At 36.4% G+C, this 20,139-nt stretch overlaps 2 protein-coding genes across 2 annotated transcripts; both read left to right on the top strand.

The window, feature by feature from the left end:
- The first annotated feature begins 218 nt into the window (after positions 1-218).
- On the top strand, positions 219-8,525 carry LOC143450318 (uncharacterized). Its single transcript, XM_076950805.1, has 3 exons — positions 219-1,566; positions 4,567-4,673; positions 7,113-8,525. The coding sequence occupies exons 1-3, from the start codon at positions 531-533 to the stop codon at positions 7,590-7,592; spliced, it is 1,623 nt and encodes a 540-aa protein (XP_076806920.1). The 5' UTR covers positions 219-530; the 3' UTR covers positions 7,593-8,525.
- A 5,234-nt stretch (positions 8,526-13,759) lies between these two features.
- Positions 13,760-20,049, top strand: LOC143448342 (uncharacterized). The gene is made up of 5 exons (XM_076948039.1): positions 13,760-14,430; positions 14,543-15,753; positions 16,887-16,931; positions 17,539-17,702; positions 18,709-20,049. The coding sequence occupies exons 2-5, from the start codon at positions 15,621-15,623 to the stop codon at positions 19,405-19,407; spliced, it is 1,041 nt and encodes a 346-aa protein (XP_076804154.1). The 5' UTR covers positions 13,760-14,430; positions 14,543-15,620; the 3' UTR covers positions 19,408-20,049.
- The last annotated feature ends 90 nt before the right edge of the window (positions 20,050-20,139 follow it).

Genomic DNA, 20,139 nt, shown 5'->3' with positions numbered 1-20,139 from the left:
ACCTTTTCTTTTTTTGCGGGATTTTTTGGAAGAAATTGAAATTGTTAAAAGAGTTAAAATAAGTTGCGAAAACGCCGTCAAAGCGGAGTGGGAGTATACCGCTGTTTTGTGTGTAACTAATTGATTGGAAACGTTTTATACTTTTACAGCATATGCATTAAACTAGATTATTCATTATCAAATTTTATAATTTTTTTTCTAAGCATGTAATTAATCGATGACTTTGTTATTACTTGAAGGAATTTGAAGCATAAAACGTGCAATTCTCAAAAATATAACTTGTTTAGTTGTTTAAATTGTAAAGAAGATTCCCAGTGACCTTGCATCTACATTCAAAAGAAATTATCGTTCTTATCTGTTGCTTTTTTCACTGAGCGTTGGGCAGAACGGATACTTCCTGCCATCGTTCCTTCCAGAGGATTATTGTTTAGCTGACACCGGCAGCAGTGAACGTAGTGGCCTACATTCTGTAGTCTACAAATGAAAAGGGCAATTTTGCATTAAAAGCTGGAGACATTTTAACAAGATAAATGAATTTTTACTACGCATTGAACATGACATCTGGACCAGTAAATGAGGGGTTACGCAATGTTCCATCCGGCAGCACACACACGACTTGTACGTGCTTGCCTGCCCACACTGCCCAATCTTTTCAATGCATTGGCGAAGAGAATGACGTCTGTTGTTGTTTATCACGTCACAGGAGAAAGGGCAAGTTGCTGTTTTGCAGAGCGGATGCTGAAGAGACCAGGCAGTACCATGAACTTGTTCCCGATGTACACAACCTTAGCATTTTCCGTTATTTAACTGCTGAAAACATATTCAAGTCTTCACAAGTGACAAACAATTTGCACACTATTTGCATAAATAAACCAATAAAAACTGCAGATACCAGGACGAGCTGTCACACAACAAGTAATGTAAGGAAAAGCGACGGCGTTTTCCACAACTGGAACGCCGTGGTTACTGGATTCGGATCGAAAGTGATGCCTCAGCTATTTTCAAATTTTGGGACTTTACGACTAAGTAGATCATTTTTGATTACGGTATTTTTTATGTTTACCATCGCATCACTGTACGTCGATTGTGCCCCTCTCCCTACAAATTCCGACTTCACTCAGAACAAATTATCGCTTCGAAATAGCAAGGCTAATACAACCTTTTTGCAATCCATTGGAAGCGAAGATGAATTATCTTTGATTTTGGAAGACGCCGGGCTAAAGTCACTGTTGGACAGCATCAATATTCCATCGATTAGGAGCAAACGAGCATCTGGAGGCAGAAAGGGAAAAAAGAAGTCAAAACGCCGGAGAAGAAAACACAAGAAAGGGCGAAAGGGCAAACGTAAAGGTGGCAAAGGCAAAAAATCGAAAAAAAGATTGACAGAGAAAGGCATATCACCAAACAGATTAATTGAACTTGCCAAAGAGCCCGATACACAACCCGAAAGCTCCACAACGCCCCGCCAGCGAAGGTTGTACAATAAAGCCGGTAATTCCTTTCATCTTGCGGTGTGGAAAAATGGGAAAGTCGGCGGAGAAGAATCGAGTCTACGGGGCAAATACAGTAAGTTGGTTCCTCATATTTTGGATCGGGTGTGGGTAAAAAATTACGCAAGCAAATTTGCACGTATTTCAACACGTCACACAGTTGACTGCCGCGACGCCACGAAGACTGTTTGTCGTTGTGGGTGTGATGTTTAAAATGCTCTTGCTCGTACGTTATGCTAACAGGCTGGATGATCTACGCTGCTATCTATGTCATCTAGTCATCACAATAAACATCTCGCAGGATGCAGCTAAATAAAATTGACCGAATGGCCGTTCAACAAACATACAATTATAAAATGTCTACGTAATTCCCAACGTCATGCTTAATAATAGCAGAGCACTTATCCAAGATAAAAATAATTTTTTAAGTCGTGCATAATACTTTTGGTACAGTAACATTTACACAGGTCGCTTAGAGATTATCGTTATTTTGCCGTGCTTTGCTCATTGTCACAAACATATAGCAATTGGTCTGAGTCCCGTCTGTCACGATATCAAATTTACTGATAACGTCGGCGCACACCCTTTGAGCTTATATTTATCTCTTGTCAATGTTTGCCTGCGCTTTAGTTATAATGACAAAATGATACGTGCCGGCGAAATATTATTAACTGCTCTGTTTGCAGTTTCGATACACGATTCAAAACTTTATAATCTTCGCTTTGTTAAAATATGCCGAATGACACATGCCAAGCGCGTGAAGTCCACTGCATAAATCAATGGTTAAAAGCAAAAGCGTAACGTTATTACTCTGATGTAATGATTTTTACCTGCTAAATTTATCGCTACTTGCGTATACACGTGGCCCTGGTAATGTTTTATAAACAATGTCGGACGGTGCCTTTGGGAATGTTAGTGTATTGTTTGTTGTTACAAAACAATCAAAGTATTCGCTACCAACTTTACAGTTTCACAATAGATATTAAGGCTGGAATGCGCGTGGAACACGCAAATCGGTGTTTAGTAATTTTTACATGTTGCCCAGTGATGTTTCCTTGGTTCAAATAACCCCTTTTCCACCCTGACAGAAATGACACTTGTTATTGTTTTCCACGTGTTTATTCGGTTGCTGCTTCGTATCCGTGGCGATTTCCCCTCCAATGTGGGCAATGTAAACGCTATCTGACTATTTAGAAGCGATGAGTGGCAACTTTTTGATTTTTATTTCCTGAGTTTCTGAACCTGAATATTGACACATCACCGTGCACGGTGCTGGGTTTTAACCGGTCATCAATCACTGAATCGAGAGCATTACCCCCCACAACGATGCTGGGCTAGTCCACAAAATGTTTCAGATTTACAACAATCTGCTCGTCGTAGCAAAATCAAACACGTGTTCAATGTATCACCTTGCAATTACATTCACCAAAATAACATGTTGTAACAGCAACAAGTGTTAAATTACAGGCAAAAAATTGCGGTTAACTTACACCTGCTTGTTACATCGAATACACCGGAAATGTGTGTCCTGCCATGGACCGATAGCCAAGCTCCGCGTAAAAGAAATATAAATACCAGATGTGTTTAAGTTCCTTTCTGTTTGCAATGAACAATGGAAGCACCAGCTATTCGATGGGTCGTTGGAGAGATTTTTTTAGTCAAATGTTATATTTAGTTCACATAGGACATTTTACTTACAAGGACAAAATTTGTGTATAACAAGAATAGATGCATCTGCTGGTCGAGCATCACTGCTGTGTAAGGAAGGGACATTTGGCGCAACTAACAATCTAGTGTCATCCGCACGTGTGCCAACCAGACAAAGGCTTTTAACTTGGTCTTTTTGGATAATAGGAAACCGAGATGCCCTTTTATTACGCTCAAATGAAAACTACATTGTAATTAACTATTAGCGTACAACCAATGGTTACTACCTTACTGTGGTCAAGCAGTTAATCTCCCAATTTGCCATTACGTTTAAAAAGCATTAAGTGGTTCAGGATTTTGCAAGAAAAAGGATTTTAATAAGCGCTTTAAAATCGGTTTATAATTCACCAATGTTGCAGAAATGTCTTACATGAGGAGACACGCGAACAGCAAAAAGTTGACCCTAAACTGGGTCGGCAGTAATGATAGACAAATTACTTCAATTCAAAGCCATTATAAATTCACACCTGGCTATATTTCCTCGCACGATCAAACGGTTGTCGTCTTACGGAAAACATGTGCCAAATTCACAAAGGAATAAACATTGTCGTCAAAACATTTCTACATTCCTCCACGATTCCCAACGGAAGCCTATTATTGCTGTGACGCACGACCAACCTGTTTTGCCGAAACGGGGAAGTTTAAAATTTCCGGTATTCTGCTCAAAGACCAAAATTTTAATAAGTTTCAATATTGATAGATATCCAAAATAGTGTTCCATCTGCTTAATGACTTATCATATTTTTAATTTTCACACAACAGTTGTAGGTAACCTAGTATGTTCAGCATAAAAGTGCGTCTTTCTTCGAATGCAAAGCAATCAGCGCCGTTTGGGTTAAAGACCGGTTTAATTTCAAGTCAACGCAAAATTAAGTCGTGACTAACCCTGCTAGTGGTCACAGGGGTGGCAGTTATATCGTACGCAATTAAAACAAAATATGGTTTCAAATCTAGGAATTAAACCTACAAACAATGATACGTCTTGAAAAATAACAATTCCTTAACCGCTTCCATTGCTAAAATCGCAATTAACAAAGTCGTAAGAGCGTTGTAAACAACACACCCGCAACAAACGGTTGACATTTTGGCCATGAATTGAAAAACAGCGTATCCTTGACAACATGTAGGTTTATATTGGATTACGTATAAAAGAGTTTAATACCTACTTCAATCTGTTCGTAATAAAGTGCATAATGCATACACAATAATTACTTAAAATGCTTATCAACAAACCCTGTTCCATAAAGTATCACCTTACTACTCTGTTACCCATGATTTTTACACTATCAGCTATGTACAACGATGAATATTGCTGTAGTAATATTTTTTACACGCATAGCTAAATAATTACCATCTTATTTGTTTTTAGGTATCTTAGAAACTAGATCTGCCGGAGAAAATGGAATCATAACCATCAAAGGGATTGAGGCAAATAAGTTCATCTGCGTTTCCAAGAAAGGAACTGTCAACACCAGGGTAAGCGATCAATTAAATCATTTTAGACAAATTGAGAAGTATTAGTAGCACTAAAACTTGCATGCAAACCGCTCATTTATTGTCATTGCGAGAAAATTATTCGATAAATCATTTGAGATACATCCTCAATTTGCGTAAATTAGACTGGTCCCCGTAAACGTGTAATCTGGCACGTGCCCAAGTCGCAACAACTGTACTAAATGGTTGTCAAATGCGTCATAATTGATAGTGGGGACAGAAGCGGGGGCTAGCACGGAAACAATATAGATAAAAGCATTTCTGATGACGTTGTTTCTGTTTTATAATGAAAACCCCAGTTCTTTCGATCCAACTATAGCTACTACCATCGCGTGCTACTTGTGTGTCGTTACAAGTGCTTTCACAGCGGTATCTGTATAGATTGTAGACTGTTTCCGACATAATCCGATAGCCTAGTTTTGCGCAAGGGTGATAAGGCGATTACTGAAGGCAGAAAATGTATGGACAATACTAACCTGGCACACGTGAATATATTCTCGGAGGCTGACAATGAAGCATTTACAACAATTGTTTAATCTACAAAACATAACAGGAAAAAATATCGTCCCGTTACCACTACACAAATCCACGACGACGGACATCAGTACAAATCGCAGGCTGTCTAAAAATAGCACCAGAAATGATAGGCAGTTGTAAAATATTGCGATAGAAATGTATTGTAGTAATACGAGTACATGTGTCCTGGCGCAAATTGCGCCTAATGTGTGGTGCTTTGTGTAAAAGCATCACAAAGCACTTTGTTAATTTGCTGAATATAGAAGGATCCTAACACGACAACCTTCAACCCTCGTAAACCTTTGATTACTGGCTGCCCTCTCAAATTGACAATCTAAGGGCGTAGTACATCCGCAATTAATTTTTATCCACTTTTGGACACGCTTTTGTGGTACTGGCATCGAAACGTGAACAAAGCACTGAAATGCAATGTTTTAAAGGGAAAACATAATAATAAATTGTTGGTTTACTTTGGGAATTAAATAGCTGAGCTGGTAAATTCATCAACACAGCCAACAGCGTTGAGCTGGACTTTTTAGAGCTAAGCAATGAATTACGAGACAGATTACAAGTATTATTAACTACGAAATGACTACTTTATAAATTCTGAGAAATATTAAAACATGATTGACACTAAACACACACACGAAAACTTGAAAAAGAACCCTCATGATTAGAGAGTAAGATCTGACGACACCTTACACGAGAAGGGCAGTCGTGCGTTCGATGAAGATTGATTCTAATAAAAATTGGAAATGACAAACAATTATAGCAACGACAGTCAGCGACTGTAACTTGATAATTATACATGCGTTATGATATGCTTGCGCTTATCACGTTATAATATCACGTCTATCAGGTCTTTTCCTCAAACCAGTTGATACGATGAAGTAAACGCCTATTACGTTCTATTTAACCTTCCAACCCTTGTAGCAAGCTGATTAGAAATGGCAAAGTTCGTGTACGAAACGGTAAAATGACGTCAAAACATGTACTTTTTGTGTGTTTGTTTTTGCTATATTGTCCGGTCTTCCCACGAGATTAATTGCACAGCATTCGATAAGCTACAGTTGGACCGAATGCAACTGAATACGTTATACGAAACAATGATTGTTCGAATTCAAAGTCACCCAGAAATGTTTTTGAAGATGTTCTTCATAAACTCAAATTGTGTTAATTAATTTCATCAATTTGAAAATCGCTCACATTTGTTTATGATTTCACTGGAAAATGCTGTGAGCAAATATAAATCAAATCAACATGTAACATCAGTGATTTAACTGCATGAAACTAACAACGGTTTTTGTATAACATTTTACTCAGTCTTAGTCGAATATCTTCGGAAAACAGTCATGCATTTCGAATGACATGAGGAAACAAACTCGTCCGGGTTGGGAAAGTAAACGCATAGTTTGATCTAAGGTTAGCCAAAGCACTTCACTGCTCCATGAACGATTTCGCTCCGCGCTCTACAAAGGCGGCTTGGGTTAGCAGACAAACAAATTCAAGTGTTTTTTGACAAAACGAGCGCATGCCGCGGCAACACACGCATAACGCCGGGTTCGATCGTTTTCAACTCGAGATATTTCTCCCAGTCTACGCTTACTTTAGTTTGTCAAGCCTTTTGTTGCGCGACGTTTTATCAACATCGTCAAAGTGAAACATGGGCCGCTTACGAAAACTCTTTTCTGTTTGGTGTTTTTGCTTAAAATATCAAAGTTGTTTTCAAACGTACCCGCATCAATGAGAACAGCATACTCATGTTGCTTAATATTTCCGAAAATGAGCTGTTTGCGAAATAACCAAGATTTCAAAGAAAATCTGCTTGCTGATGTATGGGCTAGTTGTTTAACGATAAGCTTCAATTGTTAATGAAGTTTAACATTTGACTTATTTTATTTGCAGAAGAAGTACTCAGTGTCTCGCTGCCGATTCCGAGAAAAAATCCTTGAAAACAAACAAAATGCGTACGAGTCATTATCTTGCTCCGGATGCTACCTCAATCTTAACAAGAAAGGAAAAGTTAGACGATTGAAGAATATGGACCCGAATAACTTGCAAACTCACTTCCTTCCGACGGTCATTCATCATTCCATCAGTGAAGCGAAAAGCCCAAAAATAATTACGGCAACCTTTCCTCCACCTCAAAATGGACTTGAAACCGAAGTTAACCTTGGCGAAAGCCAGGAAAGTATCTTTCTTGACACTGATATCGATACTTTGAACCACACTTTGAAGGTCGACAAAAGACGAAAAGCGCGCAAGTATCGGTTGAACTCACGTCACAACAACAATGCGGTATCTGGCATTCCCGTTGATTTCCCATACCAGCCCAAAGGATCAATTGCTCGTGACGATCACGCCATGCGAGAAATTGAACGATAAAGATTGGTTGTAAATTGTTGGGTGAACGGGAAAAAGATGTGAGAAGGGCCGCGCCTAGAGGGTGACGCCATCCTTCAGAGCAAAAGATTTTGGAGATGAGCTAACGGCTTAATAGTTTCGGGTGATTGCTAATGTACTTTTATGTAACAAACCACGGCTGTGCCGTAATGTTACTGCGCTTGCTGGTGTGACAAAGAGGGTTGTGACGAATATGACGTCTCTAATTAGAGGGCCTTCAGCAAAAACGCTTTTATCGCTCGTTGAAAACGGTGTAAGCGGTGTGCTTGCTTATAGATATCCTAAAAGCGACCTGCGAGCAGCGAAGTACATCATATTACGTATTTATTCCTATTTCTGTTATAGCTTTGTATAAGCGAGAGATCTTTCACTTGTCACTGTACAATGTTTGCCGTCCACTTATTTGCTATTTATACCACTCTAATTTCATTCCACATTTGCTTTTGTTTGCGTATTTGTGGTTAAGTGTATTGCCATAAAACAACGTCGCCGGCTTTTGGCTTGATTTGGATTCACGAGATGAAATATTTGTTGAACCGTCTAGAGCAGAGGTGTTCATCAGAATATGTAGTACATGTTATGCTCGGCTCACTCAATGCGTAATTTTGTTTCAATTGCCGAACCTGATCTTCCAAACTAATATTTATTGTTTCTCCATTTTTTATTTTTGTTTTACTTTTAGTTTTGGTACGAACGAACAGCTTTCACCTTATCTTCACTATGTGACGCGTCGTTCCCATAATGCAGTTAACACTCTCTTTATCTAAAAGCTGTATTTCTTGTCAATTTGTACTGCGTTATCAATATTCTATATGATTCCTCATCTTCTAAATTGCATTAAGTTTAAATTAATGCTATATTGGGTAACTGAAGTATGTAATACATCAAAATCAGTAAATAAAATATTTATTTCTTATTGAACGAGTTTGTTTATTCTTGCTAATATGACTCCGAGTGAAAAACAAGACTTAAGCAGTATATGTTCAAATTAAAAGATTTCTATGTGTTAGCATTGGGCACTGGACAGTAAGTCTGTCGATGAGGCAGTCGCTTTATCATTTCTTAGTATAGTAATAATCTTGCAAGTTCCAATTAACAATATCCTTTCAAAGATACTCCAAGTCAGACAAATGCAGGTCTGTCATCACCATTGTGATAACATTTGTGACTCCCTTTGAAGATTCCGTCACGTATATTTCTTGTCTAGAAACTGCAGCACAGGTGGCGCCGGGATATCAGGATCTCACAGCAACTGATACCCAGGTGTCTGCTAATTTATGAGTTTCATTTTATATATAACACGTTTACTGAAGTAATTGTATTTGTGATGGGGATTACAGTTGGGAGGAAAACTCAAGAAGAAATAAGGTGTTAATATCGATGTCGCCGAGAAGGAAACGTATGGGCGTAGTACTGGGCGCCTGAAATAATCTCTGACACACGGGGTGAAGAGTGATGTTTATCCCTCCCCTTGAACGGCCAGGCACTTTTATTGGTTTTAAAAAGCTCATACATTTTATTTCAATATGTATTACTTCATGTTTTCAGAAAAATTCAGCAAATCCTATGTTCGATTCGGATCTGTCTACGTATACATTACGTCACTTTATGTAACTTATTATTTATAGCCAATAAACTTTAGTGTGTCTTGTTATAGCATATTTTTGATACAAAAAATGAGCATGAGTAGCCTACTTTGAAAAAAACTTTCACGCGTGTCCTATAAATTTCACTACTACATTTTAGAAAAATGTTGGCTATATAGGTTCGCATTGTTAATTACTTGTATATACTTTTACTACAATGATATGCGTAAATGGATGTGAGCTCTTGTAATCTTGGACATCAATGTTCAAAGCCCCACTAGCTGTATATGGCAAAGAAAAAAAGAGAAAGATAGCAATTACTTGCTGGTGTGACATCAGTGTAGATTAATAACAGATACTTAAATATAAAGCGTCTTTGTTCTGAAAGTCTTAGAAAATTGAACTACCTGCTAACAGGTGTAGTCGATATGTTCACACGATACGCCGTATTGAAAAAACAGATCACACGCGAAGTTCATTGTGTTCTACATCACAGCATAGAATCAAGATAGTGTTTTGAAAGCAACCCCTATTTTAACGCCCTGTCATCACGTCACGCCTCCTTGTCTTTTAAGTGATAAGGTATGACCCTGCGCTTTTATTGAATAAACCATTATGTTATAGAAGTATTAAGAGAAAAGTAATTTTTAAGCATGTCACTGTAAAAATGTGCTTTTTCTTTTCAAAGCTGTTATATATTGTAGACAGTGTTCTAAAGGTTTACAATTAATTAATTCGTGGTTCACTTAATTCACAAGTTACGCTATGATAGTTTTTAAAATAAACCCTAACTATACGTTACTATATAAAAAACTAACGATAAAGGCTATAGAAATGTACTGATGTATTGAGGTCTCAAAAATAACAAAAATAACAAACATAGCAGCATTACAGCATGTATGTATTTAAGAGCAATTTATTCCTTCTTACTATCCGTTCAACTTCCAGTACCTTTTCGCCGGTCCATTAAAAGAGTTGTTTTAAGTTTTAGGATTTTGTTTTAAAAAAAAATGTTTAAAATTCAAATAAATATATATTACTCACAATATTGGAATGAACTCATGTAATAATCTTGACAATACTGAAAGTTAGTATGTTATAAACACATCATTTTGTTTCATTAGCATTAATATAGAATAAAACATATAAAAACAAATGGTTGAAAGCGTGTTATTCGTTTTAAGCTGTTATACAAACAAGTAAATGTCATACAAAGAATTATGGGATGAGCCAGCAAAAAATGAGATTCAAGTAACAATTATACTTTACTGACCTCATATTAAATTCTAAGTGGAACAAAACTATATATTATAAATGCACTCGGCAACAATTAATTAGCTTGGTGACTAGTCTAAAGTGCCCAGAAATTAGAAACTAAATGTTTCAAAAGAAGTTACAGGGATTGATGTAAATTTCCGTTTATGAATAATACATACGGTAACCTTTAATCAAGATAGGTTAGTAAGAAACAACATGACGTTGTAATTGCGTTCTCAGAAAAATAGAAAAATGGGGTGTTTTGCATCTTTTTAAAACATTTTTATGCTGCGGCACCATAACTTGTGCGAAAGCAAAGATAATTCAACACCGGCACTATAAGCGTAACAAAAAATGAAATTACATAGCTTAGGCCTGTAACTTACTAGTAGATTTCGTACTAAATAAAATGGATATATATTTCATTCATTAATAGCTTTCAAGTTCCAGTGCAATTTCCCGAAAACAAAAGCACATTGTGATTTTTATGTTACTTTGAACTGCAAGTTCTTGACTAACCTATTTTGGTGCAAAATTGTCTGTCGAAAATCATACGGATTTTATATTTCGATTGAAGTCTCAATCGCCAGTCGGGCTTTGTTGGTTCAGGAATGACATCTTGCGGAAGAACTAGCAAGGCATACATATTGATTATAAGTATTCAAAACCTTTCTGTTTTTCTGTTTATTATGCACCATGCAAAAAGGAGATTGCGAAAACTTGTTTAATTTTTTGGATTCGTCTATATATTAACTGTCAAAAACCCTACCAAAATGCAATTCGTTTTTACCTTTTTCGCTTGTACCTTGTGCAAAGGGAGCACAGCTGTTTAATGAAACCCAGTTCACATTCGTACGAGCTAGACGCTTTTGCCGCACTGCCAGTAGGATACGATTGTACAATTAATGCTAATAAAATTGTGGTTTAAGGTGGTAGGTTAGTATGGCCACCAACCCCACAACATAGGCCTACAGTACGCCTAATCAGGCTTAGTTAATATTCATAACTTTCAATAAAGAAGGATAACAAGAAAATATGCACAAACATTGACGTTTGTGTTCTACGCAGTTAATAGCGACACAACAAATGAACCAATGTTATTGAACAAGAAATTAATTACTGAGTACAGTAAGCATCATATCGTTTACGTTCGCCATTGACTGTGGAGAGCGAAAAGTATGGTACTAATCTCGGTGTGTAAATGGTAAAACAAGAAACGCGTTCACATACGCGCATGCAAGCACGAAACAGGCTACACATTGTAATACCCCGTGGCGGAAAGGTTAGCGTGCCTCTGTAGTTGGCTCGTATCGTAAATATGCAAGCCAGGTAGGGAACCTTGTGCTACCTTTGTAATACCCTTGAGCAAGGGATGATCGATGCTTGTTCTGCTCATTAGTCCCTGGTGAACAGTTCCAAGTTTGAGCAATATAACAAACATTAAAAAAACAAATTGAAATGTGTATCCATCGAAACTTGTATAAAGTAGCCGCGTTCGACCGTTCTCCTCGCAATAAAGGTTGCTCGTGTTCCGTGTTCGATACCCAGTGACGCTATACCGTTGTAATGCCCTCGGCAGGGTATTCACGACACTTGCTCCTGTTCAGTGGACCTGGTGGGTAGGTCTAAATTCGGGTAATACGATATAAAAAATAAAAAACCATAGCGAAACCAGAGATTGTGTCAATCTCCATATGGATCGAAATCAGAGAAAAATATCAAGCATAAAAAACATATGAAATCTTCTGCTAACATTGCCCAAAAACACGATTTGCAAGACAAGAAAAGTAAAAATCCCAAGAGATTCTCTTGGAAACAATTTTATTGTACAAACCTTTTTTTATTACTAGAGGGTGTTCTTTTCATCAATAGTGCAGAAGGAGTTATACATTTGGTCATTGTCAAGCAACAGCATTAAATTCAGTGCAGAGAAACTACCTCATTTAAAGTTATTCTTAATTTAACGTTATTATCATCAGAGGGCGAACTGATAAACTCCTCCACTAATCCGTCCTCATGGTGAAGGATCTTGGTCATACGCTTTAATGAGCAAAGTTACTGAGCCATCCACACAAAAACAAACGTTTTCAAAACATTTAACTGTTTTTATCTTCCGCCCCTAGGCGGCGATATGATAAAACTCCTCATCTGAGATGCGATTGATGTGATAGAGTACGTCAATGTGCTCACACCCTCCACGTTTTGAGTCCAAAGATACACACAGTAGCCTACAAAGATATGACTGGTCATAAAATTTTTAGTTTTTGCCATCAGATGACGAAATGCATCCTTGAACCGGGCGGTAGATTGTGCTCATCCATTTCTTTGTGCAAAGTTTCAATCTCACACATGCTAAAACATTCGCTCTAAAAGTTTTTTCAATCTTCGATTCGACGATTCAGTTTTTGTGCATCAGAAGGCGAAGTGTTAAGATTTTTCTACCGAAGATTATTCGAGAAGTTAGATGTCGTCAGGTATGTTCTATGTGCAAAATTTCACAATCATACATGAACTAAGTTAAAAGCTGTTCAAAGATTCAGGTGTTTGGAACTAGAGCGAGATACAATACCCGGGCACATCCAAGAAAAAAACTTGACCAAGATTTTGAATTTAGACACCTTCGTACCAAGTTTCAAGATCATAGAACAAACGTACAGCGCGTAATCGTTCGTCATAACCAATAACAATAATAATAATAAAAATATGAAAAGCAAAAACGGCATGTACCGCCATCATAAATTTCGATCCCTAAAAATGTGGGACAATCGGAACTTGCAGAAAGGTTCGCTCAGAAACTGCGGCTCGAGCAATGATGCATCGCCTGGTTTAAATCGTGCTAAGACTTTCGCCATTACTTGGGATAAAAATCGCTATGCCATTGTATGATACTATCATACTACACTAATAGTGGTTACAGCTATAATAGCAAAGGATAGGTTACAATGCTTTTCACAATATTTTTTCTCTGCGGCGCTTGTTAGCATCTTCTAGTGGTTACAGCTTGATTTAAGTACAAGGACTTTTATTATATTTTATCAACTCTATGACTTTAACACTCTAATATTTGCAAGTAATACATTGTCAAAATGTTTAGATAGCATCCAATAGAATTTGAACTAATTTTTATTGATTAGCATGCAGATTTATGTAATTGTATTAAGCTGTTGATCGTGTTTGCATGAACTATATTGCTTTTGGGATTGCACTCGCATTAGCAATGTAAAGCATTCTTTAAGTTTGATTTCTATGTTGTAAAAGTTGTTGTTAAGGATTTGGCCGTAATTTCATTGCGAAGGCTAAAAGGAAAGTGTTTGTGAAACGTAGGTTAGCTTCTGAGCTTAGTTAATCAGTAGATTTTATGTTGTGGACAACCAATTTGATTTTAAAACACTTTTTCAATTATGAGTTGAAGCCTGAAGTTAACGGTTGCCTATTTCACTGGAAAAATCACGCATTCAAAGCTATTTTTGATAGCTTCCTGTTAACCTAGCTTAAATGTTATAACCTAAATCTTTCTTCCAGTCTAGGGTCTGTTGGCTTAGTTGCGGTCACACTCTGTATGCGGTCGTCTGACTTTGCATCAGATTTCTGCAAAAAACAAACAACTTACAAAATGTTTTTATACTGCGTCAAAACGCTGTCCGTGTAGATTATGTTAATCCAAAGTTTTACGTTTCTAGCTAAGGTACAACTGTAGTTATAACGCAACAGAAACAGGCACGTTGAGAGCTGACTACAGGCAGACCATTAACTCCAATACCCAGTTTTTGTACAATAATGGAAACACTGTCAAAACTCATCGAAAAGTTGCTTGTTTGTCACTGAAATTTCTCCTGCTTCTTTCTCCTTTAACTCCTGGAAGTTTCAGAGTTTTCAGTTTGTGAAAAATCATTCTTGCTGAAAAGTTACACCCTTTTTCACCCCCAAAATTGGTGCAATGGATCCCTCACCGAAAACAAAATTCTTCACCTCATCAAGTAAAAATCGGCGAGGCCTTTGAAAGATATTTGCAAATGTTCTGTTTATGGGCAAAATGTTGTACTCCTACCCCTACGTCATATGTATTTAAAAATTTTTACTTTGTCTTAGATAACGCGTGACAGTTGAAGAAGAGGGCAAAAATTATGGGGTCTTATACTTTTGCACTCCGACTTGAAAGCCTGAAGGGGAAGGAGTTTTGAGGTACTAGAAAAGAAATTATGACGTAATATATCCTCAATACTCCATCTTCATATGGGAGTGAAAAAGTAAAGGAGATTTTTGTTCTAAAAAGATTGGGTCAAAAATTAGTGCTATGTAGGCTAAATAGTTTTCAGTGAAAAGTGACTGGAAACCTTTCGTTTAATATTCCATGTTTCTAGCTGTTAACTTGTTTGATGCTTGGCATTAATTTAAAACTGTTTAAAGATTTATGGTGTATACAATACATCATACTGTTTCTAAAAGAAAATCTAGCATAAAATGCATTCTATGTTTATGTTGTAGTCTGATGTTAAAAAATTTCCAAGTTGCATAATGCTCCAGTGAAGATTTTTTTTAACTGATAACTCGTATACCGATTCTTTTTTCACTCTGTTTTCTACCCCAGACACATATTTTTTAGGCAACACAAAATAGTAATGTGTTTTTTAATTTTTACTGTAAAAAGTCCACGTAATAGTTTGTACCACTGGATGAGTTAAACTTGGTGAATTTCTTAAAATTAGTGAAAGCAAAGAATGGATCATAGATGATGTAGGGGAAAATGCATTGCTCTATTTGACTTAGTACTACTGTACTAACCTTGCAGTCTTGCACACTACGCTGCAATGCACTGTTGCGTTTTTTGCAAAAAGCGAAGCTAAGTAGAATTTATTGCCCACAAAATGGGTTTTTGATAAATGACATAGATATTTCGGGTACTGAATATTTTTCTTTACACTGTTTTTCATGTCAAACTGTTTAGAACTCGATTGCATAGCGCCAGTTTGCCTGTACGCTGTAAAGTAGAAGTTAACATTAACACTTAATATAATTTAGAGTTGTTTTAATTCAGGTTGTCATTGCGTGCTTTGCTAACTAAGCATTAGTGAATGTTCTATTAGTCACTAATTTCATGTGAATGGAGAATGGTTTTATTATAGTCTAGTTATTTAGTGCATTAGTAAAAAGCTTATTCCTACACAACATGACTTCGGTTGATATTCTCAAGACACAGCTTGAATCTGCAAGAAAATCCATTCTTTTTATGGAAACCCAGCATGCTAACACATTGAAGGGTTTGCATGCAGAAATACAGCAACTGCAAAAGAAATGTTCAGGTTTATAATGCATTTGTATATATGAACATACAATAATATATTATAGATTATACAATATATATATACAGTATACATACCTAGAGATGTGCAAAATAATTAATTTATTGTTCTAAAATAATGCAGTTGATTCAAGATTTAAATCCTATTTTAACATAGTTTTGAACCAAAAACAACCAAGCTGTTTATAAAATCTGTTATGAGATTTCGTAATTGGTTCTTCTTGCAAACAACACTTCGCAATTATTATACTTAGGTATCTAATGTTACAATTTATTTCGAAGTATATCTACACTGAATTTTTGGTGAGTTTCACAGTTGCCCACAGCCCTATACCTCAACTCAACTTTTTGATTTCCAAATTTTATAAATGATAAAAAAGTCAAGTTAATTCATTTATCATGAATGGAATGGAATGTAGAGCTAGCCATGGCTAATATAATAACCTACCAGTAATGTAATAGGCATGAGCTAATATAATAATCTAAATTTGAGTCAATGTTTAGGGATAATATGTATTGCACACCAGAATTGGGGCTATTTTAGAGCAGGGGTGTCAAACTCAATCGCACCAGGGGCCAAAACTCAAAACTTATTTAACGCCGCGGGCCGTAAGGATAAAACTTGATTGAACGTTTCGTGACACGAGTACATGAATTGGAACAGCCAGCGAAACAGCACCAAATTTTTGTTTTTTTGGTGGTTTTGGCTGGGAATAAATCGATTTATTCTATCGCATGATGAGGCAACTGTTGTGCTGCTGTATTGTGCGATTTGTTATAATCTTGTTTCTTGCTTGAAAAAAGTAAGTTATACTGCACAATGATCTCGCGGGCCGGAAATAGTTCAATGTATAAAATAGCATTGCGGGCCAAGTTTTAATGTAAAGCGGGCCGGATGTGGCCCGCGGGCCGGGAGTTTGACACCTATGCTTTAGAGGCTAAAAAAGCGGGCCCATACCTAAGCACTTTCCCCTGTGTCAACCAACTACCTGTCTCTCGAATGTGAAGCTACCAATTAGATAGCCAGTCAATGAAATAGTTGCTAATTTTTATTCATTCATTGGCATACTAAAAATCAAATTTTGGTTGGTATAATGTATATATACTCATATAAAGGATTTGTTTTGTTGATAGAGCTTCTGTTTGATGTTGCAATGAAAGATGAAGCTACACAAGCAGGTATCCATTAAAAGCTTTGGAATGATTTGTAGTTATGTAGATTTTATTAAATTGTATGTCAAATTCCTGTGGTATGGTTGCTGTTCAGATGTGCTTACAAATGAAGGTATAATTACAATTCAAAGGTTAAGTTGCAAGCATTACTTAATTACAATTATTTATGATTATCAGCATTACACAATTATTCACTTTCTACAACTACATACATACCATCTGATCTTTTTTACTGTATTAAAAGTAAATTGGAAACATTTTGACTATTTCCTTTTTGTTGATAAATCTTTAGTTGAAGGTAAAATTTAAATTTCAAAAGCTCATTATTTCTATGGGCTATGCAATCCAAGCTTAAAGTTCCTGAAAATTATTTATGAAACTACTTGTTAAGGAAAAACTGACGACTAGAAATATTTATGAGAGAATTTCAGGTTCAATTTGGTGCAAATATTAATTGTTTGACCTTATTTTTTTTTAAATTTTTGCATTGTATGTATAACAATGACATCTTCATGACTGTTAGATCTTTTTTTGTGTAGAATATATAAATAGAGCTTATTTAAAGTTTTGCTATTGTTTCATCTATTGTAAATGCATTGTATAATGTATATAGATGAGGAAAACCTTCAAAAAATGAAAATTCTGGAAAATGAAGTTGATGAACTAACCAAGGAAAAAATATCTTTGGTACAACAAGTAGAACTAAGAGACAAGCATCTGGTTAAAATGGAAGAACATATCACTGCCCAAGAAAAGAGCTTTACAAAAGAGATACAGGTTGATTTTTACCGTTTTATGTTGTTTTTAATTGGCAACGTTTCCTTGTAGGAACATCATGTTCTTTCCTGTGTCAGCAAATATTTTCAAAGCGAAAATCATTATTTTTGTATCAATTTATCCTGGAAATTCATCATTCAGATTATCTTAACCAGGGATGTCCAACCTGCGGCCCGCGGGCCACAGTGCGGCCCGCCTGAGATTTTTGTGCGGCCCGCTAGTCATTTTCACTCCAAAAGTATGTACTTCATGTACCCATTTTTCTTGAAATTTAATAGGTTTTGCGGCCCATTCAATTATTTCAAGTGACAATGCGGCCCACTATAATAAAAGGTTGGACATCCCTGATCTTAACAATATTGCAAACAACTTTTTTTCTTTTTATTTTAGTCGGTTAAAAATGTAGAAAATTGTGTTTGAGAGAGCGCTTACTATTTGACATCATTACGAAATGATATCACTCGAAATGTTTCAAAGTATAAACTTTTCTGATTTCTTATAGCTCAAAGAACATATATTAGTAACATCAAAAAAACTTTTTGCCATGTTCCCACATTCCAACTTTGCCCACTAGGTGCTATGTTTATTCCTGGAAATGATTGAAAGTTCAACTGCTCTAAAGTACAAGAGCTAGACTAGTGGTTTGCAACCTTTTCTTACTTGCAGACCCATAGCTGAAATAATTTCTGACCATTTTGCAGGGCATTTGTTTATAAACAAGGTAAACGTAGTTTAAAAGTAACACATGTTTTTGACAAACTAACTTACATTCATCATAAACCAGCAAATGCCTTTCTATTTGAAAAACTACACTAAAGCAGCTTCTTTACCTAGAACCCCATTCTTGACGCCAGATAGTGTTTAAGTCATAGGGCCTACTTAGTGTAAAGTACTGCTGATGTGCCAACATATATGAATGGATATTTTAAATAATTTCTTATTTAATTTTTCTTTTCTCCCTGTTCATTTTAGTTTTTAAACTAAATTTAGTAACATACATTTACAGGCACATATGCACACTATCAGCAGTTTGACAATTGAATTGGATTCACGTGCGAATGCAGTTGGAATTCTATCAGTAAAACTTAATCAAGCTCGCTCAAAGCTTCACAAGCTAATAGCCCAGGAAAGTAATGCAGGTGTAATTTGTTCACCGACCCCACCATCAAAACCTAAAACGTCTGAAAACAGACGCCTCCATAGAAGTTCGAAATCTGGTGAAATGAGACCCATTAGCTCATCATCCTGCAGGACTGAAAGATGTCGGTTTTCGCTCTCTCCGCATAATACTGCTCTGGTAAAGCAGAGCAGGCCATCTTCAGCATCTTTGATAAAGGCTGCTAAAAGCATGGAGTTTATGGATCATACAGGCCCCAGCCAACAGCAACTACGCAGTAGCAGTTCTCCGCAGATTGTCAAGCGACCTTTTTACTCCGATGTGTCTCAATCCGGAGGCAACGCAGCCATTACCCCAAAACCACTATGTATATTACCACCTATAGATAGTAAAGCGAAAGATCCAAATGGAAATTCTGCTATTGAAGGGAGAAATTCTCAGTCTTGGGTTTTAGAAGGCTGCGTAGGCCAGAGATCACAAAAAACTGTACCACCTGCTTTTGAACGTGGCTGCGGACAATCATCACAGATTGCAGTGCGTCATCTTGGTGCAGGAATTACGTCAGAAAGGGAAATTGAAAATATGTAAATGAAGTGAAAGGTAATACAATTTCAACTATGAAGATGCCTTTTGAGGAATATTATTATGGACTTGATTTTTGTTGTAACTCTATGTTTTAAGTTCAAACTTGCTGGTGCTTTGTATTTCTTTATGAATACTGTTTCTTCAGTTGCACTTACGTTTTTTATGTTCTCCATGTTTGATTGCCAATAAGCCTTTTTACACTTGAAAAAAGTTTGTGTAGCTGACTAGAGAGATTTGACAAATCTGACAGTAGTACGTGATTTGATAAACTTAGCTTTGAATATGTACTACGCAATCATCATATTTGAAGTGGAAGCCAATGCATTTCGCTGTTTCAGAAAAAGTTTTCATAGTACTGTATAGTGTATACTGTATATGCATCGGTTTTCGTAGATATTTGATGTCAATACGTCTTTCTACCAACTGAAAATCTTTTTTAAAATCACAAGGTATGTGTATTGCTGTGTTATATGTCGTAAAATATACCGAGTGTTTTTTATGGTTTGTATCTGTAACTGATATTCTTGTTACAGCAACAGATATTTGCTGTTAGCAACACCTTTCTTGCCTGTGAAATTTTGAAACAGTAGTAAATCACTGTGTGTTCAGAAGTTCTTCTTTACAAAATAAAAAAAATTTGAAAAATTGCTTGTAAAATCAAAGCTCGCAGAAGGAATTTAGGATTTGATTGAAAACAGATTTAGGTTAGGTTTATACAGAGTTTTTTTCGTTCTA

This window comes from Clavelina lepadiformis, chromosome 3, assembly GCF_947623445.1.
Source record: "Clavelina lepadiformis chromosome 3, kaClaLepa1.1, whole genome shotgun sequence".
NCBI classification, from domain to species: Eukaryota; Metazoa; Chordata; class Ascidiacea; order Aplousobranchia; family Clavelinidae; genus Clavelina; species Clavelina lepadiformis.
Note: the sequence above shows the minus strand (reverse complement) of the source record. Positions and strands in the feature narration are given on the sequence as shown.

Excerpts from the sequence above, each read along its gene's own strand:
- LOC143448342 (XM_076948039.1), top strand. The coding sequence starts at position 15,621 with ATGACTTCGGTTGATATTCTCAAGACACAGCTTGAATCTGCAAGAAAA. Across the intron at positions 15,754-16,886 it reads ACTGCAAAAGAAATGTTCAG|AGCTTCTGTTTGATGTTGCA; the intron begins GTTTATAATGCA and ends TTTTGTTGATAG. Across the intron at positions 16,932-17,538 it reads AGATGAAGCTACACAAGCAG|ATGAGGAAAACCTTCAAAAA; the intron begins GTATCCATTAAA and ends TAATGTATATAG.
- LOC143450318 (XM_076950805.1), top strand. The coding sequence starts at position 531 with ATGAATTTTTACTACGCATTGAACATGACATCTGGACCAGTAAATGAG. Across the intron at positions 1,567-4,566 it reads GAGTCTACGGGGCAAATACA|GTATCTTAGAAACTAGATCT; the intron begins GTAAGTTGGTTC and ends ATTTGTTTTTAG. Across the intron at positions 4,674-7,112 it reads AAGGAACTGTCAACACCAGG|AAGAAGTACTCAGTGTCTCG; the intron begins GTAAGCGATCAA and ends TTTTATTTGCAG.